Here is a 25,519-nt window from a genome sequence, read left to right on the forward strand (position 1 = left end):
TTTTTATCTAGTTGAAGGAAAAACCAAAGAACTGAGATGATAAAAGATTTAACCCTGACCTTGAATAAAGCCATTGTTGCTGTTGTAAACAAGGACCCCTGAATAGTTTAAGTTCCAAAACAAACCTTATCAAACAAACATCATCATTAATTCCATTGTTCTCTTCTAAGTCAATGATAATTTAAATATTTTAAAAATAGTAAAAAAATCTGAAGAGTTTAGAATCATATTAAAAGTTAAGAAACTGGGCCCAGAGATCTTAAGAGAATTGCTCAAAATTACTCCACTGGTAAGTGGAAGAGCTGAGAACAGAATCTAGTTATTCTGATTCCTTCTCAAGTAGGTTCTGTGTGTTTTCTACAGCACTATATAGTAGATTCTGCCCTGAATTCCTAGGTAATCCAATCCTAATAACATTACTGTGACTCAGGTGTCTAGATCATATTATAGGTGTGATAAGACTTGCCCCTGAACACATTACAAAGATGCTGTCATGATAAATGAGCACTTCCAGCTATAAATTCAAACTACTAAGATGTGGAAACTCATGTCGAACCTTTTACCACAGGTGGAAAATGTTCCAGCTGTTTCCCCAACTTAACACTCCATCTGCTGTCTCCCTGTAGTCCCATCAACTATTTTCCTGTGCCTGGAATGCATTTTCTCCTCATCTCTTTTTCTTAAGATTCAGGTCCTATCTCCTGTGAAAACCCTTTTCTGACTGCTACCCTCACCAGCGGTTAGTACTCTCTCCCTCTTCAACTTAACTTGTATTATACTTATAAGCTTCTCATTAGAGGAATGTTTGATTCAGTTTGGAGTCTCAGCTAGTCCATGATGAGATTTTAGGATTTGGACCTTTGTATGAAGGGTAATTCCTATAGAGATAGATCTGTAGCCTTTCCACTTTGCAGAAAGGATATAGGGTCTGTCTTTTCTGTTGCTCCTCAGTGAATAGGTCTACTGCCAAAATGATTACTAATTGAGAGGTGGAAGGATAGACTATTCTTGGAAGAATAGGCGTCTGTGAAAATGAACTGGAAACATTTAGATCTTTTTCTTCTGGGCTTTCTTGCAGTAATATTGTGTGTGTGTGTGTGTGTGTGTGTGTGTGAGAGAGAGAGAGAGAGAGAGAGAGAGAGAGAGAGAGAGAGAGAGAGAGAGATTGAGAATTATATGGTCTAATTGGCCACATAAGTCTGAAAACGGACTTTCTGGACCTGATTGCCTTATTCTGAACTTAGTGATTGATTTTTGAGTACAGGTCACAGACTAATGATCTTAAGAATAGATGTTTCCAGCCTAGAAGAATTAATTATATTATGGGCAACCTTTTGTTCAAGAGTTCCAAAGAGAATAAAAGTTCATGGATGCAAATGTTCAGTCCTTGGACTGTTAAAGAGGTTCTCAACAAAGTACTTAGAGAAGAAAGAAAGGATCATCATCATTAGAATCAAAGAACTAGAGCCATGCCATATGTACAATGGAGCATGAGAATTGATCCTTATAATCTCTGCTCTTGTTATATGCTGCTTGGAATGGAAAGTAATTGTTCAGAACTATCCTTCTGCATCTTTCCAGAAAATTTAATAGATTCCATGACTACTTTAGGTTTGTTTATTTTTCATAGATACCTGTATGTCCTTCATGTAGCCTCTCATCTCTGTGGAGGGTAAAATCAAAGTTGACCATATCTGATATGCATTATTGAACATTTGGTATCTATGTGAGAATGGATACACTATTACTCACTTATGGAGAAACTCCAAAAGCTATGGCTAAATTTCCATATACTAAGATTCCTGCCACAGCAATGGAAATGTCCTCAAGACTTGATTAGTCCAGAGGATCAAGGTCATTCATATAGCTCTCTAGTCACCTCAGAGCAAAAACATCTATGCTAATGGCTCCTCAAGCTTGACACCGATTGCAGAACAACCAGGTCACCAAATCAAATATCAAGAATAGCTTCATTCAAATGAATCAGTGCTAAATCCTTGCTGTTTTATCATATTCTTAGGCATATGAATTTTTCATTTCATACTAAATTTTGAACTTAAACTAGTCTGTCTGTCCTAGTCATATATGAGGAACAGTTACAGAGCACCGAGTCTGGGATTCACTTTTCCAACCCTAAGAAATTGGGTCCCCAGAACATGACTAGCTATTTCTACCTTCATGGTTTTGGGTTATAGGTTTTCTAAAACTTCAATCTCAACTTTATTTTTTCACTCCCATATTAATTTCCAGCTAACATCTTCCCAGTATCAGTGAACATAAATTAGATTTTATGATGGGATATTTACTGAGAAGATACAACATCCCAAACTGGGTCAAACCCACTCTCCCTGGAAAGAGTGGACTCAGACTTCAAGGATACAAAGTTCACTTTGGGGTAATGACATAGCCGATGAATATGCTGTTCTTCACAGTTGAGCTGAATCAATCAGGTTGCCCCTCCAGGCTGGCTCCTCACTTGATTATGGTTACTCCAGTTGCTGAGGGTGGTGGTTGTGGTTGTTTCCTTCTTTTCAAAGAGGACCATGACATCAGGGAGGTGTTGCCGTGACATGTAAGTGAATTGGATTTAAGTGAGGGAAGACTGTGCAAAGTCATCAGTCTCACATTCTTCTCTGGAGTCAGGATCTAATGGCCAGATATGGATCATGACCTTAGATATTGTGGGAGACTTTGACCTTTTTAAGCTAAGTTTAACTGGTCAAACCCTTTAACTGAGTCAAACCTTTTCATTGAGGCAAAAAACTGGCCTTATTTACCTAGACAAAAAAAAACCCAAAACCAATCTGGGAGCAAAGACCCTCACATGGTTTCTGATCGAAGAAGTCATAACTGCTATTTACCTTGCTTTAAAAGTTCACAGGTCTATTTTACCACATACTGATTCACCTATAATCAGAAAAGAATGGTATGCAACAGTTAGAGGACATATAGGTGCCTTATGTTCATGGCCATGTGGTGGCTAAGGCAGGAGAGGATACCAGGGTTCTTGAGGCTTACCAGGAAAGTGAGTGTTGGTCTATTTGAGTTTTTTGTATATACACTCAGTTCTGGTTCAAAAGCCCATTTAAAAGCTTTGTATCATCCCATATACCTGTACAAGCTCTAAAGTAGAAAGAGTATAGGCTCCTTTATCAGGTAAAGCTAGGGTCTGGTGTCAGGATAGATCTGAGTTCAAAATTGACTTTAGATATGAATTGACTGTGTGACCTGAGCAAATCATTTATACTTTTTGCCTCAGTTTTCCCCACCTGTAAAATGAAAATAATGTTGTAGTTTTCCCAAGAGCAAAATGGAGATAATAACAGGAACTATCTTGCAGGGTTGTTGTGAGGAAAAAAATGAGATGATGTAAATTAAAAACACAATATAAAAAGCCTATAAATGTAAGCCTTTATGTTGTTTGTCTTTCATTTTTGAAGAGGACTAGTGTTATCATGAAGTAATATCTTCACTTGAGACTGATTTTAAATGAGGCAGTTGCAAAAAATCATTAGCCTCACTCTCCTTCAGAGTCATCCAAGTCCAGTGGCAAGATAAAAGTCAGGATGACTGATGATAGATTGGGATTCAATGGATGATCTTGTTGTCTTTGATGTCTGACCAAACTCTAAGAGCAAGCTTCAGTCACCTTCATGACTGATTCCCTAAAGAATGAGTGGATGGGTAAGTGTTTGAGGCAGGATGTGAACTCATGGTTTCCTGATTCCAAGTCAGGAGCTTTTCATATATGCTACCTAGCTGCTGCCTTCCTTTATGATGTTCACAACAGCTATGTAGAAAGTAAAAATTATGGTCCAGGATGCAAAGGATGACCCTGGTGTCTGATGACAGACCAAGATCTAAGCCTTGCACCTTCAGACCAGTAGAACAAACCTGTCAGTTAGAGGAGTAACTACCTGAAGCAAATGAAGACTTAAGCTGACAGGTTTGAGGTTCTTTGCTTTTGCTCAATCTGGTTTAGCCCATCTGCCAAGATGTTTTATTGAGGTGTGGTTCCTGTTCACAATACAGATTCTTGGAGCTAAAGGTGAGAGTTGAGTGCCAGTTGGACACCAACAGAGGATGAGTGGCCCTGACAATCCCTCACACCAGAGTTGCTAGACCTTCTTTTACATCACATATGTAGGCCTTTTACTACCCCATATGTAGACCTATGTAGGTAATATATATTTATTCCCTTCTCCTTCCCTTTTCTGTGTAGATGTTGTGTATGTTTGAAGATCTGGATCCTTACTGGCCATTCCCTTTATTACAGAGAGATAATGACCCTTTATGGATAGATCTCGGGTTCATACCCAGGTGCACGTGAGCCTGGAGACCTTGAAGGTAGGACCTTGGCCATGGGCCACTTACTTATTATAGAGAATCTTCTTCTGCTACTCCCTCAGTAGAATGTAAGTTTTTGGAGGGTGAGGACTGTTGGTTTGTTATTGTTGGGGTTTTTAGTCTATGCAGCCCTAGCTTACAGTAAGTACTTTTTTGTTTTTTATTTTTGCAAGGCAATGTGGTCCAGGGTCTGAGGTCACATTTGAACTCAGGTCCTCCTGACTCCAAAACAGGTGCTCTATCCACTGTGCCACCTCGCTGCCCTCTCACAGTAAATACTTAAAAATGTTCATTAAGTCATTTGTTCAATGTTTTGATATGGAATTAAGAAAGTTGTACATTAGGTTGATGCACTGATTTGTTTGGAGTAAATGTTTCTCTTTACAATGAGAGGATTTGAGGAAGTGACGATGACATTAAAAATAACAAAAGTCATCAATAAAACATTAAAGTCAAATTTATATTATATATAGACTTTCACCAAATACGGTTGCAACTAATACATTGGTTAAATGCAATGAGTGATTCACTTTTAAGTATTGTAATTTAAAGAAAACAACTGCAGTGCCTAACAGCTATAATACTGTACTGTTCTAGAATCTGCCACTCAAATAAATGTACCTGCAATGAACAAGAACCTTTTCCTTCCCGGCTGAAATTAAACTGTAAACATCAATGAATCTTGTTAAACCTGTTGAAGCAGCTACATAAACTATCATAGATGTCTACTTTTTTTTTCCTTCTGAATATATTCTCTTTGGGAAAGGCAAAAACAGCCTTCTCAGCTAATTTCTTAAGGCCCCTAAAAACTTCATAAGCTTTAGAGTCATATATGAACTATGTAAACATTGATGATAGATAGTGAAAAAGACCTTAGGAGAGGAAAAATACAAAACTCTTATTTGTGAGCTCTTTGTTTCTAGGTTTGTTTTAAGTAATTTTATGATAGATTAAATAGCTTTTAAAAAATGAGCAAATAAGTGAACAAAAACAGAAAATATAATCAACCACATTATAAACTCCAAATCTTTACATTATCTCTTTTTTTCTTTTTAATTAACAGGAGCAGTATAGGGTAATGAAAAGTACCAGACTTTAAATCAGCTAAGACTTAGGTTCAAATGCTGCCTCTGACATTCACTATGTAACTTTGGATACATCATTTAATGTTTTGATCTGCAGTTTTTCCATATGCAAAATGGGGATAATATCTTTAGAACTTATTTCACAAGGCTATCAAATCAGTTAAGGCAAATAAAAATTCATATACATTTCATAATGTCATGTTATGTCAGTTATGGTTTACATAGATTTTAGTCAGCAACAAATTTTGCTTTTTTCAACTATACATTACTTCACATTTCCCCATGTCTCTTTGTATTCCTCATATTTTCCATTTCCTTAGTGTAATATTTCATTTCATCGCTATACTTTATTCAGTCATTATTCCCTCCACCCCCCATTTGATACATGGCTTGTAGGAGAGGTTCCCTAGCCTTGGATGTTATTGGTTGGGTGATGATTGTTTTTGGTTATCAGTCTAACAAGCATTTATTAAATTCCTGCTATGTGTAGGCACTGTATTAAGAACTAGGGATAAAATAGTCCCTTCTCTCATGGAACTCACAGTCTAATAGCATCTCTTATAGACCATCAACTAAATCATTGAGGAGCTGAGATTTGGTTTGGTGGAGGCAAAACCACACTGAATAAATCACAGATTCTTAAAGTATTTAAGTCATGTGGATTATTATCTTTTTAAAAAAATCCTTAGTTTATACTCCTAACAATGTGTTCAAAGACCTTTACCAGTATTGTTAACCTTACTGTGTTTTGCCAGATTATTCTCCAAAAAGTATTTCAAAAATTCACAACATGAGCAGTTTAATATCTTTTTTCATATCCATACCGATCTTAAATTTTATCATAATGATCTTTGTCTGGCTTTAAAACCTCAAAATTGTTTAATTTACATTTCCCTGCTTACTAGAAACTAATTCGCTTCAGTATTGCATCACCATTGCCTCAATATTCTCAGATCCCATGACTTAATCTACTCCACTTGGCTACACAGGGAGATGGTTACACCCTTGACCTTGCTATTACCTTTAATTGTTCCACTCCCATGTTCATGAATTTTGAAATTCTTTTTTAGATGATAATCATTCCACCTTTCCCTCTGCTTTACAACTCTTTATTCTGATCTTCATCTTCATCAGGAGCCTCATTTTTTTCTACTCTCATTACCCTTGAAATGGTAATATTCTCAACCCATCTCTAACTTGATCTTTTGACAAACCAATTCAATTTTACAATATCCTTTGAGTCCCTTGACCTTTTAACCTAATTCCTTTTATTCTTGCCAAATCCAAACCTGGTTTATTCTATTTGTCTCCTTCACTGCTATTCAGTAGCGCTGAATGAAGCTAGAGAAAAACACAAAACAATATCGACTGATCCACTCCAGATTCATGCTATCTATTCTAAAGAGAATGGTGGTGCAAGAGAAGCAGGGAATTTGGAAGGTGGTTATATTTGGAGAGAACTAATGAATTCTATTTTTGAAATGCTGAGTTTGAAATACAGAACATTCATTTTGAAATGTCCAACAGACAACTATGCTCAGGGCAGAGACTGAGTTATACATATAGGTTTGGGAGCTATATGCATAGAGATGATAATAAGACCAATGAGAGCTGACAAAGGCATCAAAATAGAGAGAAGACCCAAGAAAGAGCTTTGAGAAACACCCAACATTAGAGTATGATGTGGAGGATGAGTCAACAAAGGAGACTAAAAAGAAGCAGTTAGATAGAAGGAGAACCAGGGAAGGGTAGTGTCATAAAAAACCCAGAGAGGAGAGAGTCCAAAGATGAGACTGGTAATCAGTGTCAGCTGCAGCAAGAAAGATGCCCAAGGGCAGGCAGTTAGGTGGCATAGTGGATAGAGCACCAGTGCCCTGGAGTCAGGAGGATCTGAGTTCAAATATGACCTCAGACACATAATAATTGCCCCATTGTCTTAAAAAAAGGTGCCCAAGGATGAGGACTAAGAAAAGATCATATGATCTTGTAATTAAGAGATTGATAACTTTGGAGAGAGCAATTTTAACTAATGAAGTTGGAAGCCATTCTGCAAAGGTTTGAGGAATGAATTAGAGGAGAGGAAATGGAGAAATCTTGTAGAATTTTGTTTGATAAAAAGATAAGAGATATATTTAGGATGAGGGGGAATGGTATGGTCTAATGAAGTCTTTTTTATCTATGGGGAGATTGGAATATGTTTGAAAAGGAATAGTTTCTTCATTCCTTCCCTAATAGATAAGTAGAAATTGATTAGAAAAAGGGGAGTAATTAAAGGGGGGCAATCTGCTGGAGAATATTGCAGAACACAGAAAAAAAGAGTACATGGAGAGATGGATGGGAGATGGAATATCCTGTGTGAGGAACAGCAAGACTAGCTTAGTTGGACCAAAAAGTAGGGGAAGGAATGTAACAATGTACAATAAGTGGGGAAAAGCAGACTGAAGTATGGTTTTTGAAGGGCTTTAAATACAGAAAAAGGAGCACTAGAGTTAATTGAGTTGAAGAGTGACATGGTCTGGTTCTGGTAAGAAAATTATTTTGGTAACTTGTGTGGAGGATGTATTGGACAAAAGAGAGATTAGTTAGGCAGATTCATTAGGAGACTATTGCCAATCCAGATGAGAGGACAAATGAGAGAGATACTTTGGAGGTAGACCTTATAAAACACAGCAACTGAGAAGACTGAAAATGGCGGGGGGGTTTGATGTAATACAATATGGGAAGACCCATATTGATATGATCCCATTTCTTATGTTATATGGTTCTTGTGAGGGTCAAATGAAATAATGAACCTAATACTCTTCAAACTTTAAAACACTATGTGTTGGTTATTGCTATTATTAAGTTAAATAGAAAGATGAAATATACAAGAAGATGGAGAATTGTGTTGAATGTTGGAAAAATTAGAAACAATAAATATTTAGTGAATTTATTAGTATGAGTTTATGAGATTTTTTTTATTCAAATGTACACTGGCCATTTACAAATATTTATTTATCCTACAGGATAAAGAATTTATAAATAAATGCAAAAAAGTTGTAATTTTAAATACTGTTCGTATGAATCATTAATCAATTAAACTAGTAACCAATAAGGGAAATGTAATTAAAAGATGCAGGCTTAAATTGCAATGTAAAAATACTGACTTATGAGTGATCAAGACAAAGATCAATTTACAGAAACATTAAAATGATATAACAATGACAATAATAATATATTATATAGTGATGTATTGGATCCAGCTAAAGTATTTATTAATATATAATGTAAAAAGAGAAGATTAAATACACTGATTGTCACTTGATATTTAAAAATCTTAAAATTAATAAGCCTAAAACAAGTATATGAGAGATTTCTGAGATAAGCGAAGTTACCAAAATTTAAAATAAAAAAATTAATAAATTTTAATTTTTTTAATATTAACATTTTTCTCCTCATCCTCACTCTGTTCCTGTTAAATGAACTAAAAGAATAAGAAAGTCCTTCTTATAAATATGCATAGTTAAGGAAGCAAATTTCCACTGAATTTAAAAACTCATCCAGTTTAATTCAGCTGTTTGGTAATATCAGGGCTTTCACAGAAAGGACAGGTTGCTTGGTAAGGTTAGAAACAATAAGTCTTTATTATGGGTGAATTTCAATTCACACAAAAGAAATCTTGAGTCCTATTTGAGAACTCTGAGGGTAAACAAAGACAATTAAAGATAACCAAAGGCACAGACCATCAAAGATAAATCCAATGAGGAAAATAGGACAATTAAAGATTCACAAAAGATCAATTAAGAATAAACCCAAGGAACCCAGCAATACCACTACTGGGTCTATATCCTGAAGAGATGATGAAAAAGGGTAAAAACAACACTTGTACAAAAATATTTATAGCAGCCCTGTTTGTGGTGGCAAAGAATTGGAAATCAAGTAAAAGTTCTTCAATTGGGGAATGGTTTAGCAAACTGCAGTATGTGTATGTCATGGAACACTATTGCTCCATTAGAAATCAGGAGGGATGGAATTTCAGGGAAGCTTGGAGGGATTTGCATGAACTGATGCTGAGTGAGATGAGCAGAACCAGAAAAACACTGTACACCCTAACAGCAACATGGGGAAGATGATCAACCTTGATGGACTCACTCATTCTTCCATCAGTGCAACAATTGGGAACAATTTTGGGCTGTCTGCAGAGTGCCATCTGTATCCAGATAAAGAGCCATGGAGTTTGAACAAAGTTCAAGGACTATTCCTTTAATTTAGGAAAAAAACAGATATCTTATTGTCTGATCTTATCTCTTAGACTTCTTGTCTCTTCCTTAAGGATATGATTTCTCTCTCATCACACTCAATTTGGATCAATGTACAACATGGAAACAAAGTAAAGACTGACAGACTGCTTTCCATGTGGGGTTGGGGGAGGGAAGCAAGATTGGGGGGGAAATTGTAAAACTCAAGTAATATCTTTAATAAAAATAAGTTAAAAAAAAAAGAATAAACCCAAGGAGACTAGGCACAAAGATCACAGTCTGTACCAAGAAGGGGAAAAGAATAAATTACCTTTGATTCAAAGGACCAGGGGGCATTATTGGCATGATCTAGGACATGATCTCAACACTCTTTTAAATGATGGTTAGGAACCCGGGATCCTTCCTCTTCTGAACATCTGGCTAAAAATCTGAGGAGTTTCCACACACAAGTACCTATTAGATCAACAATGATAAGAATAGGACCATGGATTTTACACAGAGCTATAGGTTCTCTAATAGGCACATTTGATTAATTTCCTAATGAAATGTACCTATTAGAGAGCCCACTTCTGATAATATTGGCAGAGAGATGTCAGAGACTGAGTAAGAGGGCTCTATACCAGAGAAATTTACAGCATAAAAGACTCTAGCAAAGAAACGTTTAGAGAGGGTTCTAGAAAAGGAGTGGAATAACTTTGTGCCATGTTAAAGATATGCCTAGAGATTATCTAGAGCAGGAAACCTTTCATCAAAAAAAAAAGAAAGAAAATAAACAATAATAAAAATCACAAAAGCTATAGATGTAAGCAGTCAAAGGCTGCAATGGAATACTTATGTATTAATGATAATAGGATATAGTTTTCTTGGATATTTTGTACTAGATATTTTATAGTATCTCAAATTCAGCTCTTCTGAAAAAGAATGTTATTTCTCACCCAAAATTTCTTCAAAACTTTATTTTTCTATTGAGTGGTGATCACCCTAGACTCCATACTCTCCTTCACCCCATACATTCATTTGACTGCTAAATATTGTTGATTCTACATCTTAGAATTATTTATCTAGAATATTATCTTCACTCTCATGAAGTTGAGAGAGCATTGCACTAGACTTAGAAAGAATGGAGTTCAAATCTGGTGCCTTCCCTCTCATTTATTTCCTATTTCTTTCTGTATATAGCTTATTGTTAAATATGTGTTTGCTTGATGTCTATAGCAATAAGGTGTATGCTACCTGAGGGACAAATAGAAGGGTGTGAATTTGACTTCAAGTGTGATAAGGATTTTATTGAATCGAATAGTAACATGATCACTGTCAAAGTGAATTTTCCAAAGAACAAGTTTGATCATGTCATTATTTGATTCAATAAAATCCTTATTACACTTGAAATCTAAACTATACTCTTCTGCATCACTAAAAGTTCTTTATAATTTGACTTAAATCTGTCTTCCCAAAATTGTTGCCCTCCCATACTACTTGATATAGTCACATGAGCCATTTTTGCCACTTCTTATATACAGCAGTCCAATTTTCATTTCTATGCCTCTGGACAGGGTCTCTCTCTCATGCCTGGAATTCCACATTCTCTGATCATCTTTTCTTAGAATCCTTATCTTTTTTTTTTAAGGTTTTGCAAGTGATTTGCCCAAGATCACACAGGTAATTATTAAGTGTCTGAGGCTGGATTTGAGCTCAGGTTCTCCTGACTCCAGGGTTGGTGCTCTATCTATTGTGCCACCTAGCTGCCCCAATCTTTAGTTATCTTCAAAATTCAGCTCGTGTTATACTTTCTGCATATTTTTCATGATCTTCTTAGGTATTAGTATTTCCCTTGATCCATTAGCTTGTATTTATGCTGTATGCATTATATATATATATATATATATATTTATATATTTATATTTTTATCAAAGTATATATTGTTTCCTCTAATAGAATATAAAATTCTTTAAGACTGGTACTCTTAATTTTCATATTTGTATCTATCCTCAGTACTAAACAACTGATAAAAGCTTACTTAATTTCTCTGCTTTAACCACCCATGGTTTGACTAACAGAACCATATAGTTTCCCAGAATTTAAGGTGATTTCCTTTTTCTGTTTTTGTGGATTACTTACAAAGCATAGGATTTATTTGTTCTTTAAATGTTTGATAGAATTTACTTATCTATGCTTCTAGCTTGATTTCTTTTTCTGATTTTGACTTTGTTTAGATTCTCTATTTTCAATTTTGTCAATGTGATTATTTCTTATTCATCCATTTTTTCTCTCTCCCTCTCCCAGTTTTGTTGGCATATACTTGAATAGAGGAGTCTCTGCAAACTTTCCTTATTTGCTCTCCATTTTTTTTTGGGGGGGGGGGACTTCTGCCTTCTCTTTTATTTTAGTAGTATAGATTTGTTAAAAAAATAAAATTAACTAATGGTTTCTCATTTACATTGATCTTTTAAAGAAGTCATGTTTTTTTTTTAAGTGGGATAGTCTTTATTTTTAATTTTATCTCTGATTTTTCAGAATTTTTACTTTTGAACTTTGTGATAGTTTTTGGTGATTTTAATTACATGCATAAATTCCTTAGATTTCTCCTTTATTAATGTGACAATTTCCTTTTTAATCAGTTATTATTTTATTTTTATATAAATATTTTATTTGCTTTCCAATTATATACAGTAGTAGTTTCTACTTATCACTTTTGTAAGGTATTGAATTTTACAATTACACACACACACACACACACACACACAAACAGAAGGCAGTCTGATAATCTTTACATTGTTTCCAAGCTATACATTGATCAAAATTGAATGTACTGGAGAGAGAAATCATATCCTTGAGGAGAAAATAAAATAACAGAGATAGCAAAATAACGTAGTACATAAGACAACATTTTTTTTTTTTTAAACTGAAGGTAATGGTCTAGTCTTTGTTTAAACTCTACAATTCTTTCTCTGGAAACAGATGGTATTCTCTGTCACAGATTTCCTAAATTTGTCCCTGATTATTGCACTGATGGAATGAGCCAGTCCATCAAGGTCATCACCCTGATGTTGCTGTTAGGGTATACAATATTCTTCTGGTTCTGCTCATCTCACTCAGCATCAATTCATGCTAATTTTTCCAGACTTCTCTGAAATCCTATCCCTCCTGGTTTCTACTAGAACAATAGTGTTCCATAATGTACATATAATGTGATAATTTCTGAACTAGAAATTCTCCTTCAAAGACTATTTTAGTTATATGCCTTAAATTCAGTTATATTGTATACCTATGATTTTCTCAAATGTAATCATTTATTCTGACTTAACCATTATTTAGCTAACATTACTTACATCTCCATTTAAATATTTTTCTTTTGTTCATTTTTCCTTACTAATATATCTTTTATTGCATTATGATCTGTAAAATATGCATTTATTATTTCTACTTTTCTACACTTGCTGGAATTTGCTTTATGTCCTAGCACAGGGCTGTCCAACCTTAGGTTATTTTGGGGCTGCATTAAAATAAAATAATTTTCGGAGGGCTGCACCCAGAATAAAAAATACAATACATGAATATAAAAGTTAATCTGTAGTCTTACCTTAGGTTTAACAAGCATTATGAAAAATCATGGTATTTTTAACTTCTTAGAAAGTTGGGGAACATGAGTCATCGATGTGACAGACGAAAATGCACAGCACCAAAACAAACACAAAACAACAAAGCGACAACACAACAGTAAAAGGTAGAGGGGCATGCTAACTTGTATGCATTATATAGACATAACACATTCCACAGATGGATTGAAAATTCCATGGGATATAATCTGCCTGTAATAATTCTTAAAACACCACAGATAATTAACATTAGATTTTTTAATAGTAATGGAATTTTAAAAAATCTAATACACATTCCATGTAAATTATTGTATTTTTTTGCTTGTGAAAATTAAAACTCCCAAGGTGGGCCATATAAAATTGCACTGTGGGCCACATGCAGCCAGTGGGCTGTATTTTGGACAGCTCTGTCCTAGCATATGATCAATTTTTATAGAGGAGTGGTCAAGTTAATAAATAAACTGTATTTCTTAAGTCTTCCTATTATCACCAAAGATTTATCAAGTTTGCTTTTTTCTCAAATTGAATTAATGCTTATAATTTCTTGTTTAACTTTCTTAGCTTTATTTGAAATATGATTATGAAGAAATAACCTGAATAGCCAAATATACATACATATCTGAAATAAAGTCATACTTAAATAATCTACGTTTTATTGATTTTTCATCCTTTAAGTACTTAAGTGCCATGTCATTAGGCATAATATACTTAATATTGACAAGTTACATTATTTTTGTACTTTTATTTTTATCTTTCTTGATAATATCTATCTTGATTGTTCCTTATCTAAGCTTATGATTGTCACTCCAGCAGGATTTATTTATCTATCTATTTATTTATTTATTTATTTATTTATTTATTTATTTATTTATTTTTAGGTTTTTGCAAGGCAAATGGGGTTAAGTGGCTTGCCCAAGGCCACACAGCTATGTGTGAACCCAGGTACTCCTGACTCCAGGGCTGGTGCTTTATCGACTGTGTCACCTAGCCGCCCCAAGCAGGATTTATTTAAAGCAAAATAATTGTACTCCAAACTCTTATATAAAACTCTATATAAATCTTTCTGGTGTTTCTTGAAGAAAGCAATGAAGCAAATTGTTTTTTCTCTCTTAATCATCTTTCATTTTGTAGATAAGATCACATTAACATTCAAAGTTACAATTATTAAGTTTGTATCCCAGGACAAATTCATATTCCTTGAACTTGTCACTCTCCCTCATTTCTCAATTATTTGGTATGCTTTTCCATAGGCTATCTGCCCCCCCGAGCCTGCAATGGATTCCCTCCTTACCTTTCTGTCTTTTAAAGTCCCCAGTTTCCTTTAAGACTCAGTTCAAGAACCATCTTCACAAAACCTTCTTTGATCTTTTTGCTGAGTGCCCATATTTTTCCTCTCTGATATTGACAACCTGGTACTGATGTTTTATATATACACATATATATGCACACACATATATATCTATATATATCTATAAAATATATATAATATATACACACATATTGTTTCTTCTATTGGACTGTAAACTTCTTGAAACCAGGGACTGTTTTACTCTTACTTTGAATCCTCAGTACTTAGCACAGTGCATACTGAAGTAAACAGTAGATTTTAAATTGGTAATTACAGAAGCTGCACTTTCTTTTGTCTAAAGTTCTTCTGTCATCAGACTCATATTTCCTCCACTTGTTTAATCTAGTCCAATTCTGTGACCACACTATTTTAGTTTATTGTTTTTTAATATTTTGCTTGCCCAGCCTTGATAAGAATGTGATTTAATGAACAACCATCTCCCTTCTACATCCACCTCTTTGAGTGGTTTTCATTCAAGGGGTCAAAGTATACAGTTTTATAATTTCAAATTGTTTCCCAGAATGGTTAGATCAGCTCACAACTCCTCTAACACTTTTTTTTAGGTTTTTTTTGCAAGGCAATGGGGCTAAGTGGCTTGCCCAAAGCCACACAGCTAGGTAATTAAGTGTCTGAGGCTAGATTTGAACTTAGGCACTCCTGACTCCAGGGCTGGTGCTCTATGCACTGTGCCACCTAGCCACCCCAACTCCTCTAACACTTAATTGGTATAATCTATTTTTCCACATGTCCAGGATTTATCATTTCCTTTTCTGTCACATTAGTCAATCTAATAGGGGTAAGGTGGTTCATTAGTTATTTTAATTTGCATTTTTTCTAATCAATAGTGATTAAAAAATTTTTCTCATATGACTATTGATTTCTATTCATATCTTTTGACCATTTATCAGTTGGGGAATAGATTTTATTTTTATAAATTTGGCTTAGATCCCTATGTACTTGAAAAAAAATTCTTTACAGAGCAACTTGCTATAAATCTCACTCCTCAGTTTATTTTCCTTCTTCTAATTTTGACTGAATAGGTTTTGATTTGCAAAAAATTTAATTTTTTGTAATGAAAATTATCCATTTTAATTTCATTGTTATCATTATTCTTTTTGTTGTTGTTGTTTTTGCAAGGCAAATGGGGTTAAGTGGCTTGCCCAAGACTACACAGCTAGGTAATTAGTTAAGTGTCTGAGACCGCATTTGAACCCAGGTACTCCTGACTCAAGGGCCAGTACTTTATCCACTGAGCCACCTAGCTACCCCACTGTTATCATTATTCTTAATAAAATTGTTCTATGATTTGTTCTTTGACTCACTCATTTTTTCGGATTATTTAGTTTCCAATTAATTTGTAATCTTTACTTCCAGTCCTTCATTGAGTTATCATTTCTATATTGATTTGAAAAGGATGTATTTAATATTTCTATTTTCTGCATTGATGTTTTTAATATATGACCAATTTTTCTGAAAGTACCAAGTATAGCTGAAAAAAGGCACACCCCACCCCTTTTTTTTATAATCATTCAATTTTCTCCATTAGTCTTTATATCTATCTTTCCTAAAATTCTATTTCTCTCCCAATTTCTTATGCTTAGCTTTATCTAAATCCGAGAGTTAGGAAAGATGAGGTAACTCTACTAATTTGGTTGCTATATTTGGTCCAAAGATATTTAGTATTGATATTACTTCAGTGTCTGATACTTTTTAGCAAGATGTTTAGTTTTCCTGCTTATCTCATTTAACTATGTATTTTTGCTTTTGCTTTGACTGAGAGTTATTGCTACTCCTACCTTTTTTTTCACATTAGCTGAAATTTAACTGTTTCTGCTCCATCTCTTTATCAATTTGTCTCTCTGTTCTTATAAACTAGATAATTGGATTCTAGTTTCTAATACATACTGTTGTTTCCATTTTATGGGTGAATTCATTCCATTCACATTCACAGTTCTGATGACTAGCTGTGCAATTCCCTTCATACTATTTTCTTTATCATTCTCTCATTGTACCATAATCCTGCTGCAAAAATCTTTCACTTCTGAACACTTCCACCTTCAATCTGCCTTCGTTTATTAACCCCTCCCTTTCTCTAATTCCATTTCCTTCCTATTTCCCTATTAAGATGGATTTCTACATACAACTAAGTGTGTATATTCTTCCTCTTTGAACCACTTCAGATGTGAGGTTCAAGGATTACTTACTCCCCCACCCCATTTCCCCTCCACTATGAAAGCTCTTTCTTATGTGTCTCTTCCACATGAGTTAATTTTCTCCATTCTTTCTCTCTCTTCTCCCAGGGAATCCCTCATCAGTCATTCAATTGTTTTAGATCATCCTAACAAAATCGACTCATTCTGTACCCCTATGTAGTTTCCCTCCAACTGTCCTAAAAATAAAATTCTCATCTTCCCATATAAACAGTTTAACCTTTTTGTTCCTAATTTCCCTTTCATAGTTAACTTTTTATGCTTCTTGAGTTTTGAATTTGAAAAATTTTCTATTTATCTCTGACCTTTTCAACAGAGATGCCCGAAAATCAACTATTTTCATTAAATAGTTATTTTCCCACTGGAAGGATTACATTCAGTTTTGCGGGGTAGATTATTCTTGTTTGGAATTCTAACTCCTTTGTCTTCTGAAATATCCTATTCCAAGTCCTCTCTCCTTTAAGTGGTAGTTGCTAAATCTTGTGTGATCCTGTGGTTACTTACATAAGCATAATTTTCTGTCTGTTTGAAATGTTTTCTTTTTGACCTGGGAGTTCTGGAATTTAATTTACATTTTGAGATCTCTCAGTGATTGGTGGACTCTTTCAATTTCTGTTTTACCTGTATATCTAGACTCTTTCTTTAACCATGACTTTCAAATTATTTCTCGTCTATTTGTTTTCATAGTCATTTTTGAGCAAGATCATTCCTATTTTCTTCTATTTTTTCATTATTTTAATATATATATATTTTGCAAGGCAATGGGGTTAAGTGGCTTGCCCAGGGCCACACAGCTAGGTAATTATTAAGTGTCTGAGGCTGGATTTGAACTCGGGTACTCCTGACTCCAGGGCCGGTGCTCTATCCACTGTGACACCTAGCTGCCCTGATTTTTATTTTGTTGATGTCTCATGGAATCATTATGAACGTCCGCTCATTCATTTCTAATTTTTAAGGAATTACTTTCTTCAGCAGTTTATTTTGTCAGTGAACTTTTGTACCTCTTTTCCCATTTGGCCAATCCTGTTTTTAAGCTGTTATTTTTTCCCAGTATTTGGGTTTCACTTTAAGCTGTTAATTTCTTTTTCATAATTTTCTTGCAATGCTCTCATTTCTTATCCCATTTTTTCTTCTATCACTGAATTTTTAAAATAAATTTTTAGCTCTTCCCAAAATTCTTATTGGGTTATTGTCATATTCACTTTTTTTTTTCTTTTGAGGTGTTGTTTATAGCTGTTTGAAATTGTTGTCTTTCGAACTGTTGACTTGATTTTCTCTATTACCACAGCTTTTTGGTGTTGTAGTTGTTTGCTTGTTTTTCCAGTCTAACTCTTAACTTTGAAACTTTATGTTAAAGTTGGACTCTGTTAACAAGACGGGGAGGTCAAATTTCACATTGTTATTTTCAGAGCTTCTTCTAGGTGTGAAAATTTTTTGGGTTTCCATGATAGTGTGATTTGAGGAGAGGGGTCATCACTACTCTCCTAGTCTGCACTCTGGTCCCTACTCAAGAAGGGACCCTATTCCCTTGGGACCATAATCAGTACTGCTCTTAAGGGCCCTGATCCCTTGTGACTGCAAAGGATGCTGCTCCTCAGGGCCTTTACTCCTTCATCACTGCAAGAGCTTCTCTTGGCTTGTGACTTGAAAGTAAGTACAAGTAATGAAGTTACCAAACAATACCATTTCCCATTGCAACAGTCTTTTGCAATCGTTTTCTGATCAGTTATCAGATTCCTATACCATTTCTGCCTTGAGAACTTTTAAAATTGAAGCTACTCCAAGGTCTATGCATTTTGCTGCTATGTGGGCTCCAAGCAGTCTCCCACTGCAGAGTCACAGACCTCTCCAACCTAAGTTGTCTTAAGTTAGAAAAACTTTCTCATTCTGAGACTTTCTTGCTCTGCTGTTAACAGAATTCAATTTGAGGTGTTATTTTTAAAAGACCTCAGCTGCTTCCTCTACTCTGTCATCTTGATTAATTCTCTTGATGAGGCGGCATGGCATAGTAGAAAGCATATTGGTATTGGAACCAGAGAACTTGGTTTCCATTCCTGTTTCCAATTCCAAGCTAGCTATATGATAGAGGATCTAGGATTTTCAAGTATTTATTTAGTTCAATATCTTTTTCTATTATTAATGCCTTCTGAAAGGCATTTCTTGTAGTGAAAAGCATACCCTGAGACCCTTTTAGGTGATTGGTGAAGTCCAAACTATTTTTGTAATAGTATTGAGACATTTTCATCCCTAATACAGTGAATAAAAATAAATAATGTGCTCATAAACAATAGCTCTTTGGGGAGTCCTCAATAATTTTTAAGAGGGAGCCAAAAATGGTGCAGGGATCCCTGGTGAGGATATTTTCTCTACCAAAGCAGAATGGCAACTGGCTTGCAACTTTAAAGTTTTAAAAACTTAAGTGCCTGAGGAAAGTAACTGAGATTAATAGAGATTCAGTTACATGCCTCTGAGGAACATATGGTCACACATAATTCAAGTTTTAACTTTACTACCAAGTTACACAAAAAGGGTAAATATTGTTCCATTTATATTGTAATCTACAATAATGTGTAAATACACATTTTAAATATTCAGTAGACACAAGACAAATTTGGTCTCTGAGACAATGATTTTTATTATTTTAGGTCTTCTATTTGGTAACCTCAAATATATTCATTTTAAAAAGCTTTAATGAAGTATTTACATAAGAACTAAGATTCTGAAAAGTTTACAAAATATCACTTTTCTACAGACTGGTATTCAGAATTCAGAAATATTTAGTATGTATATTTCCTTCAGTTTTAAGGCATAACTTGAACATTTAAATAGAAGAACCTAAAGATGTGCTAGTTTCTTTTACAGCATAAAAAATAATAGCACTTAAGTAAATTTGTTTTCCATTTAAAAATTCAACATAACAAACTGTGAAATACTGAAAAATTAAAGTAATTATCAAAAATAATACTTAATGCAGGTACTCATTTCCTTGTAGGTCACAACTTCTGCAAATACCAATTTTAATTACAATTCATGAAAAAACAGATTAGGGTACATTTTTAAATGGCAATCAACTCTACATAATCTATGTTGGATGATTCTCTTTTCAGATTATTTGCAGGGGGTACCAAAAAGACAAAGGTTTCTACTACATTTTTGTAACATGAATCAGTGGTCTCAAAAATATGCTCACAAACCAGGAGTCAGAAGTGGAGCCTAACTAGAGAGCCAAGGTATTCTCTTCCCCCCCGCTAACTCTGGTGCAATATCTGAGGAACATCTTTTATACAACAAGCAATTAAAGTCTTCTCCCTGCCCTCAATCTGTGCAAGCAACCAAGTCAATGAACTTAAGAATGTGAAAGGATGGTTCTAGTGATGGCAACTGAGTGATATAGCAATGTGGTCATTCCCAGGACGAAGTGGCAAAAAGAGGTGATATGTGGGCTAAGCAGTAAAGGAGGTAAAAGCTGAGTTTCTTTCTAATGAAGTCTGAGCTTTACATAGTTTATTCAATTTAGCAAATATTTATTAAAAAGTGTTATAAATTCTCAGTGTCAGACATAGTCAATTAAATTTAAAAATGCATTTCAGAAACAAATGTAAATGATTTTAGGATCATCTAATTTGTCTCTATCACTTGTTCAGATAATTCTTAAAATTTCTTGTAATTAGAATACAAACTGAAATATCAAATAGTATAAACTATTTTTTTAAAAAATAAGCTGCTTTAAAGGCTCAGTACACAGTATGGCCCCAAATGCAATTTCATATATACTAAGAAAAACATATAAATGCATATTTAATGATAAATATTTCAAAGCTTAAGTACCTAGAAACCTATTTTGATATTAGCCAATGAATAACCCCTCATTTTTTACTCTCAAACTGAATTTTGCACCTTTATTATTCTGAGTATTCTTTTATATTAGAGAAAGAAAATAGTACCATGAAGAATTCTCTAAAAATAATTTTAAAGTAGATGAACAAAAGTCTAATGAAAATTTAACTATTTTTTTGGTCCCTAGTACAAAGAAGATTGTGTTTTTTCGGGTACATTTTTCAAGTTTCAGAAACAGCAGCTTTTTCTTTAATGCAATATAACTATTCTAATAATTTTTTTATTATTAACTATTGCAATAAAACCCAGATAGGTTCAGTTTCAAAGTAAGGCATTTTGGAACCTGAAGAAATTTAACAAGGATATTCCCTCCATTTGCAAAGGCAAAATAAAGAGTAATTTCACAAATTCACATCCTCATAGTCAAACTGAACAACAGACAAAATTTTCTACTTCGAATTCAGTCATCCCAGCATATGTAAACTGTAAAATTTTCTTTTAAAGTAGTATCAACACAAGAAAGTACATTTATCCTATAAAATTACAATAAAAACAATACGTTACTCACTTATTCCCTGATGCAGAATCCACAATTTTTGGACACAGAAACTGTAAACATTTGATTACATTCAAAATGCAACCTTTTTAAAGATTTAAGTTATCTGAAATTTTGGCAGTTGGAGCTGTCTACAGAAGATTTATATTATTGCAAAATCTTTTACATAATATTTCTAATTAAAGGCAAGAGTTTTCATCTTACATCAGTTACCAGGAAGAAAAGAAAGGCTTCCTACAATGCACAGTCTGTGTGAATGAATTACTCAAATGGACAATTCGGCCCTGACTTCCACTCTGACTTCGTTCCACAATCACACGCGGCATTTGTACTAGCTGAAGAGGACTCTTTCCATCTTTCAATGCTTGAGTAAGGTTTAAAATCTACAGAAAGACATAATGAACAGAAAAACCCACACATGATGAGCAATAAAAAAAATATATAAAATATTTTAATTAACATTTTCTATTATTTGGTCACATACAATTTCCATTTTCTTTTTTGGTTATTTTTTCCTCCCATTTTCTTTTATCCAAGATTTTGGCAAGCAGTCATCTCTTAAAAAAGGGGAATCATGGGGCTCAACAAATCTCATTTTACCTTGAAGCTAAATGAATAGAAAAATTTTAGATAACTTAGTAGTTAACCTAGAGGATCTTATGATAATGACATTTTTGGAAGTGATAATCTAACTAGCTCAGAAATCTTTGAAAATGAGAAAATATTCCCTCAACTATGAAGAAAATTCCAATTTGATAACAGAAGAACTTCAAGAATTTCCAAAATAAATTAAAGAATCAACTGAAAAATGACTAAATAAATTGTACTATATGATTGTGATGGAAAACTATTTTGCTTTAAGAAATGACTAACATGGGGCAGCTAGGTGGCGTAGTGGATAAAGCACCGGCCCTGGAGTCAGGAGCACCTGGGTTCAAATCCGGTCTCAGACACTTAATAATTACCTAGCTGTGTGGCCTTGGGCAAGCTACTTTAACCCCATTTGCCTTGCAAAAAAAAAAATGACTAACAGGATGAATGCAGTAAAATCAAGGAAGACTTCTACAAACTGATGTAAAGTGAAATGAGTAAAACCGGAAGAATAGAGTAATATTTTAATGAGGATCAAGACAATGATCTAAGACAATTCCAAAGAACTCAATGGTGAAAAACACTTTCTACCTCCAGAGAGAAAAACTCTGAATACAAATGGAAACATTTTTAAATTTTATTTTTCTTGATATTTTTGGTAACATGGATAATATAGAAATACTTTGCATGACTTCTCACACACACACACACACACACACACACACATATACACATATAAATATATATCAAATTGTCTTCTCAATGTGTGGGGCAGAAACCAGAAACCAAAGGTGGAAAATCTGGAACTCAAAATAAAAATGCTAGCAAATAAATAAAAAAATTCCAAAATATTTCAGAGAACAAATAAATTAAAATAGGTGCAAAATCAGAAGGAAGAAATGAAAAAGAAGAGTAGAAAATTTGAGAAACTAACAAATAATCTCTTCAAACAGATTCTCTGAAAAAGAGAACTGAAGAATTTCAACTAAAAAACCACAGCAATGAAAGAAAAGTCATTGAAACAAAATCCAAAAATGGGAAGTTTGAATGAAAACATAAACCCTCTCTACAAATCACAGAACTGAATCTGGAGAAACTGTGTATAGAGACAATCTGAGAATCACAATTCTTTTAGAAGATCATAATGAAATAAAGCTCGAAAACTATGCTTCAGAAATTTGCACAGTATTGCACAAAATATAAACAAAAAATTCTGCGTGTGGTCAAATGTGAGGAAAAATTAATATACCAAAAATGCCATAATAAAACTTTAGAACTAAAAAATTAAACAACAAATATTATAGGCCTTTAGTTAACAAGAAAATACCATCTAGATCACCCAGGTCTATACTCTTAGTGTATTAAAGTGGGAAAAAAATGTAATGATTATTTCAAAAAGCAAAGAGTACTGATTTGTAGCTACAAATTAGTGTATTTTAGCAAAGCTGAATTTAATCATCAGTAAAAGGCAGGCTTCAAGATAAAAGGAGATATACGAAACACTCCAATAAAGAAACAGAAGGTTATTTGACCTATAAATTCATCAAACAAAAGAAACCTAAGATAGGTTAATAAATAGCAAGAAAAATGACTGAAATGATTTAAACTTGTTTTCTTGACTTCAAACTATTGCTTTATCCACTACTTAGCAGTATCTGTCTTCCATGTGCCTAGATTTTTAAATGTTCTTATAGTCATTAAAATGTGCACTCCACAAGAACAGAAACAGTGGGCTCTTGATGCTGTTCTTTATATCTTCAGTGTCTACTATCTGGCAAATAGTAAATGCTTAATAAATAATTATTGACTGACTAATCTTTACTAGATATTTTCTCTGATCCATTTACCTCTCCAAAAACAGAATGGATGTTCAAGAGATAAAACATTTTAGCTGTATCCAAAGCCTAAGAGACCAAAAATGCTGCCTTCCCCACCAGCTATGATAGTCTGGCAAGACTGGGTAAACTGATCAATTCAGAACAGAAATCACTCCTCTCCTGTCACCCTGCAAAGTAAGAATTCTGCTTTGCCCGAGACATGATAGGTTAGTGCTATGCTGCCACAAGGTTCAGCCAGGATTCAATTCAGAGGGAACTAAAGCAAGAAGCCCCTATATGTTTTGGGATCCACCTTGCCCACAGAAAAGAAGAACAAGTAACAAACTAAGGCCAGTTCTGTTCCTCCCCCTCCCCAAAATAATTTTGGGAAAGAGACCGAGGCCAGTGAAAAGTAAATAGGAAGAGGCTGAGCAACTCTGAACCCCTAACACTGGAGGATACCAAAATCAAAGGGATGAGGAAAGGACTCAGTAAGAGAGTAGAATATAGGGAAAAATGATTAAAATTATAAAAAGTCTTTGGAGGAAAAAACCCAGTTAAATCCTTGAGCACAAACATATAAATCAACAGGGAAGATATTAATAATGGAAGGGATTGTGGCCTCAAGATTAGTTAAAGGAATACAAATGTCTTGGGTAAATATTGCAAGACAAAGGAAAATTAATCAACAACTAATGAAGCAGAAAACTCTGTGGATTGATTCTAAAGGGAGCATGGAATCACAACAGGATGGTTCAAGATAGAACTAAGAATTCTAAATGCAGAATTTATGGCATTCAAACCAGAAATAATCTGCAGAATAGAAAAATCAGACAATTCACAGGGGCAATTCTTAATTGATTGAGAATTCAAATACACAGAAGTGCAAGATAATGTGGACAAATAGCTTCAAAAAAGCAATAATATTAAAAGAAAAGATGATTTCTATAAAAACAAAATATATCAATCTCAAAGTCAAGGCATAGAGAGATAACATACTTTATAGGTCTGGTCTTCAAAAGAACAATTTAAAAAACAAAAAACCCTAAACATTAAAATGCAAGAAATGATACAAAAAAAACTTGCTTGAACTTCCTACACACAAACACCCACCCACCCACCCACACAAACAATAAAGTGTCAATCGAAAAAGTTCAGACTGTTTCCAGGAAAAAAAACCTTATTTGCCAAGTTTGAGATATAAAATGGTTTAACTGAACAATTTCAAAGGCAGAAAACAAATTCTTCAAGTGACAAGGAGAAAGACCTTCAAATGAAACAGGAGTATTTTGCACCAACCAAAAATTTCAAATGGGAATCGAATATATTCTGAAGAGCAAAGGAGTAAAAGATGCGATTCAACAAATCCGAGTCCAATCTTCAATTTTAAAAAGAAAAATAATTTAAAAAAAAGAACTGCAAGAAATGAGCAGTCTGGCATTTTTTACTGTTTGGACAAACACTGCTGGTCTATGTATTATCTCTCTATATGGAATCTTTAACAGAAGGAAAACACTTATCTATGTGAAATCTCCCACAGATCCCAATAACTGCATTCACAACACAAGTATAACTGATATTCCTATTGAAGTGTTTGTCTTCAAGAAAAAGTCAAATTATAAACAATTCTGCTGAAGAAACTAGGACAACAAATGGTTAAAATAAAGTGTGGGTACTTAAAAGGGGTTCATTTTATATGAAATATAATATATTTATATGAAACATATCACTTCTATATATTTGTATAATTTATATAGAATTCTACTTTATCCACTCAATGTTTGATGAAAGAGGCTACTCTAGCCAAATTAGAGTCTACATGAATCTAGAAAAAAAATTCATAAAATATTATAAAATGGAGATAATAAGAACACCTTATCTCGTAAAGGTGTTG

General features: G+C 33.9%; 1 protein-coding gene across 4 annotated transcripts in view; it reads right to left on the bottom strand.

Annotated features, from left to right (window-relative positions):
• Positions 1 to 25,519, bottom strand: part of PI4K2B (phosphatidylinositol 4-kinase type 2 beta) — an 80,609-nt gene that overhangs the window by 21,798 nt on the left and 33,292 nt on the right. Inside the window, exon 8 of one of the 4 annotated variants that reach the window (XM_074229689.1) lies at positions 8,792 to 21,600. The exons of 1 other annotated variant lie outside the window; for it this stretch is intronic. In XM_074229689.1, coding sequence (XP_074085790.1) covers positions 21,479 to 21,600 — 122 coding nt within the window. In that variant the 3' untranslated portion in view covers positions 8,792 to 21,478. Of the gene's footprint in view, positions 1 to 8,791; positions 21,601 to 25,519 lie in introns of those variants that run through there. 2 more of the 4 variants (XM_074229687.1, XM_074229686.1) reach the window with 2 other exon arrangements.

Source organism: Macrotis lagotis, chromosome 3 (assembly GCF_037893015.1).
Source record: "Macrotis lagotis isolate mMagLag1 chromosome 3, bilby.v1.9.chrom.fasta, whole genome shotgun sequence".
Taxonomy (NCBI): domain Eukaryota; kingdom Metazoa; phylum Chordata; class Mammalia; order Peramelemorphia; family Peramelidae; genus Macrotis; species Macrotis lagotis.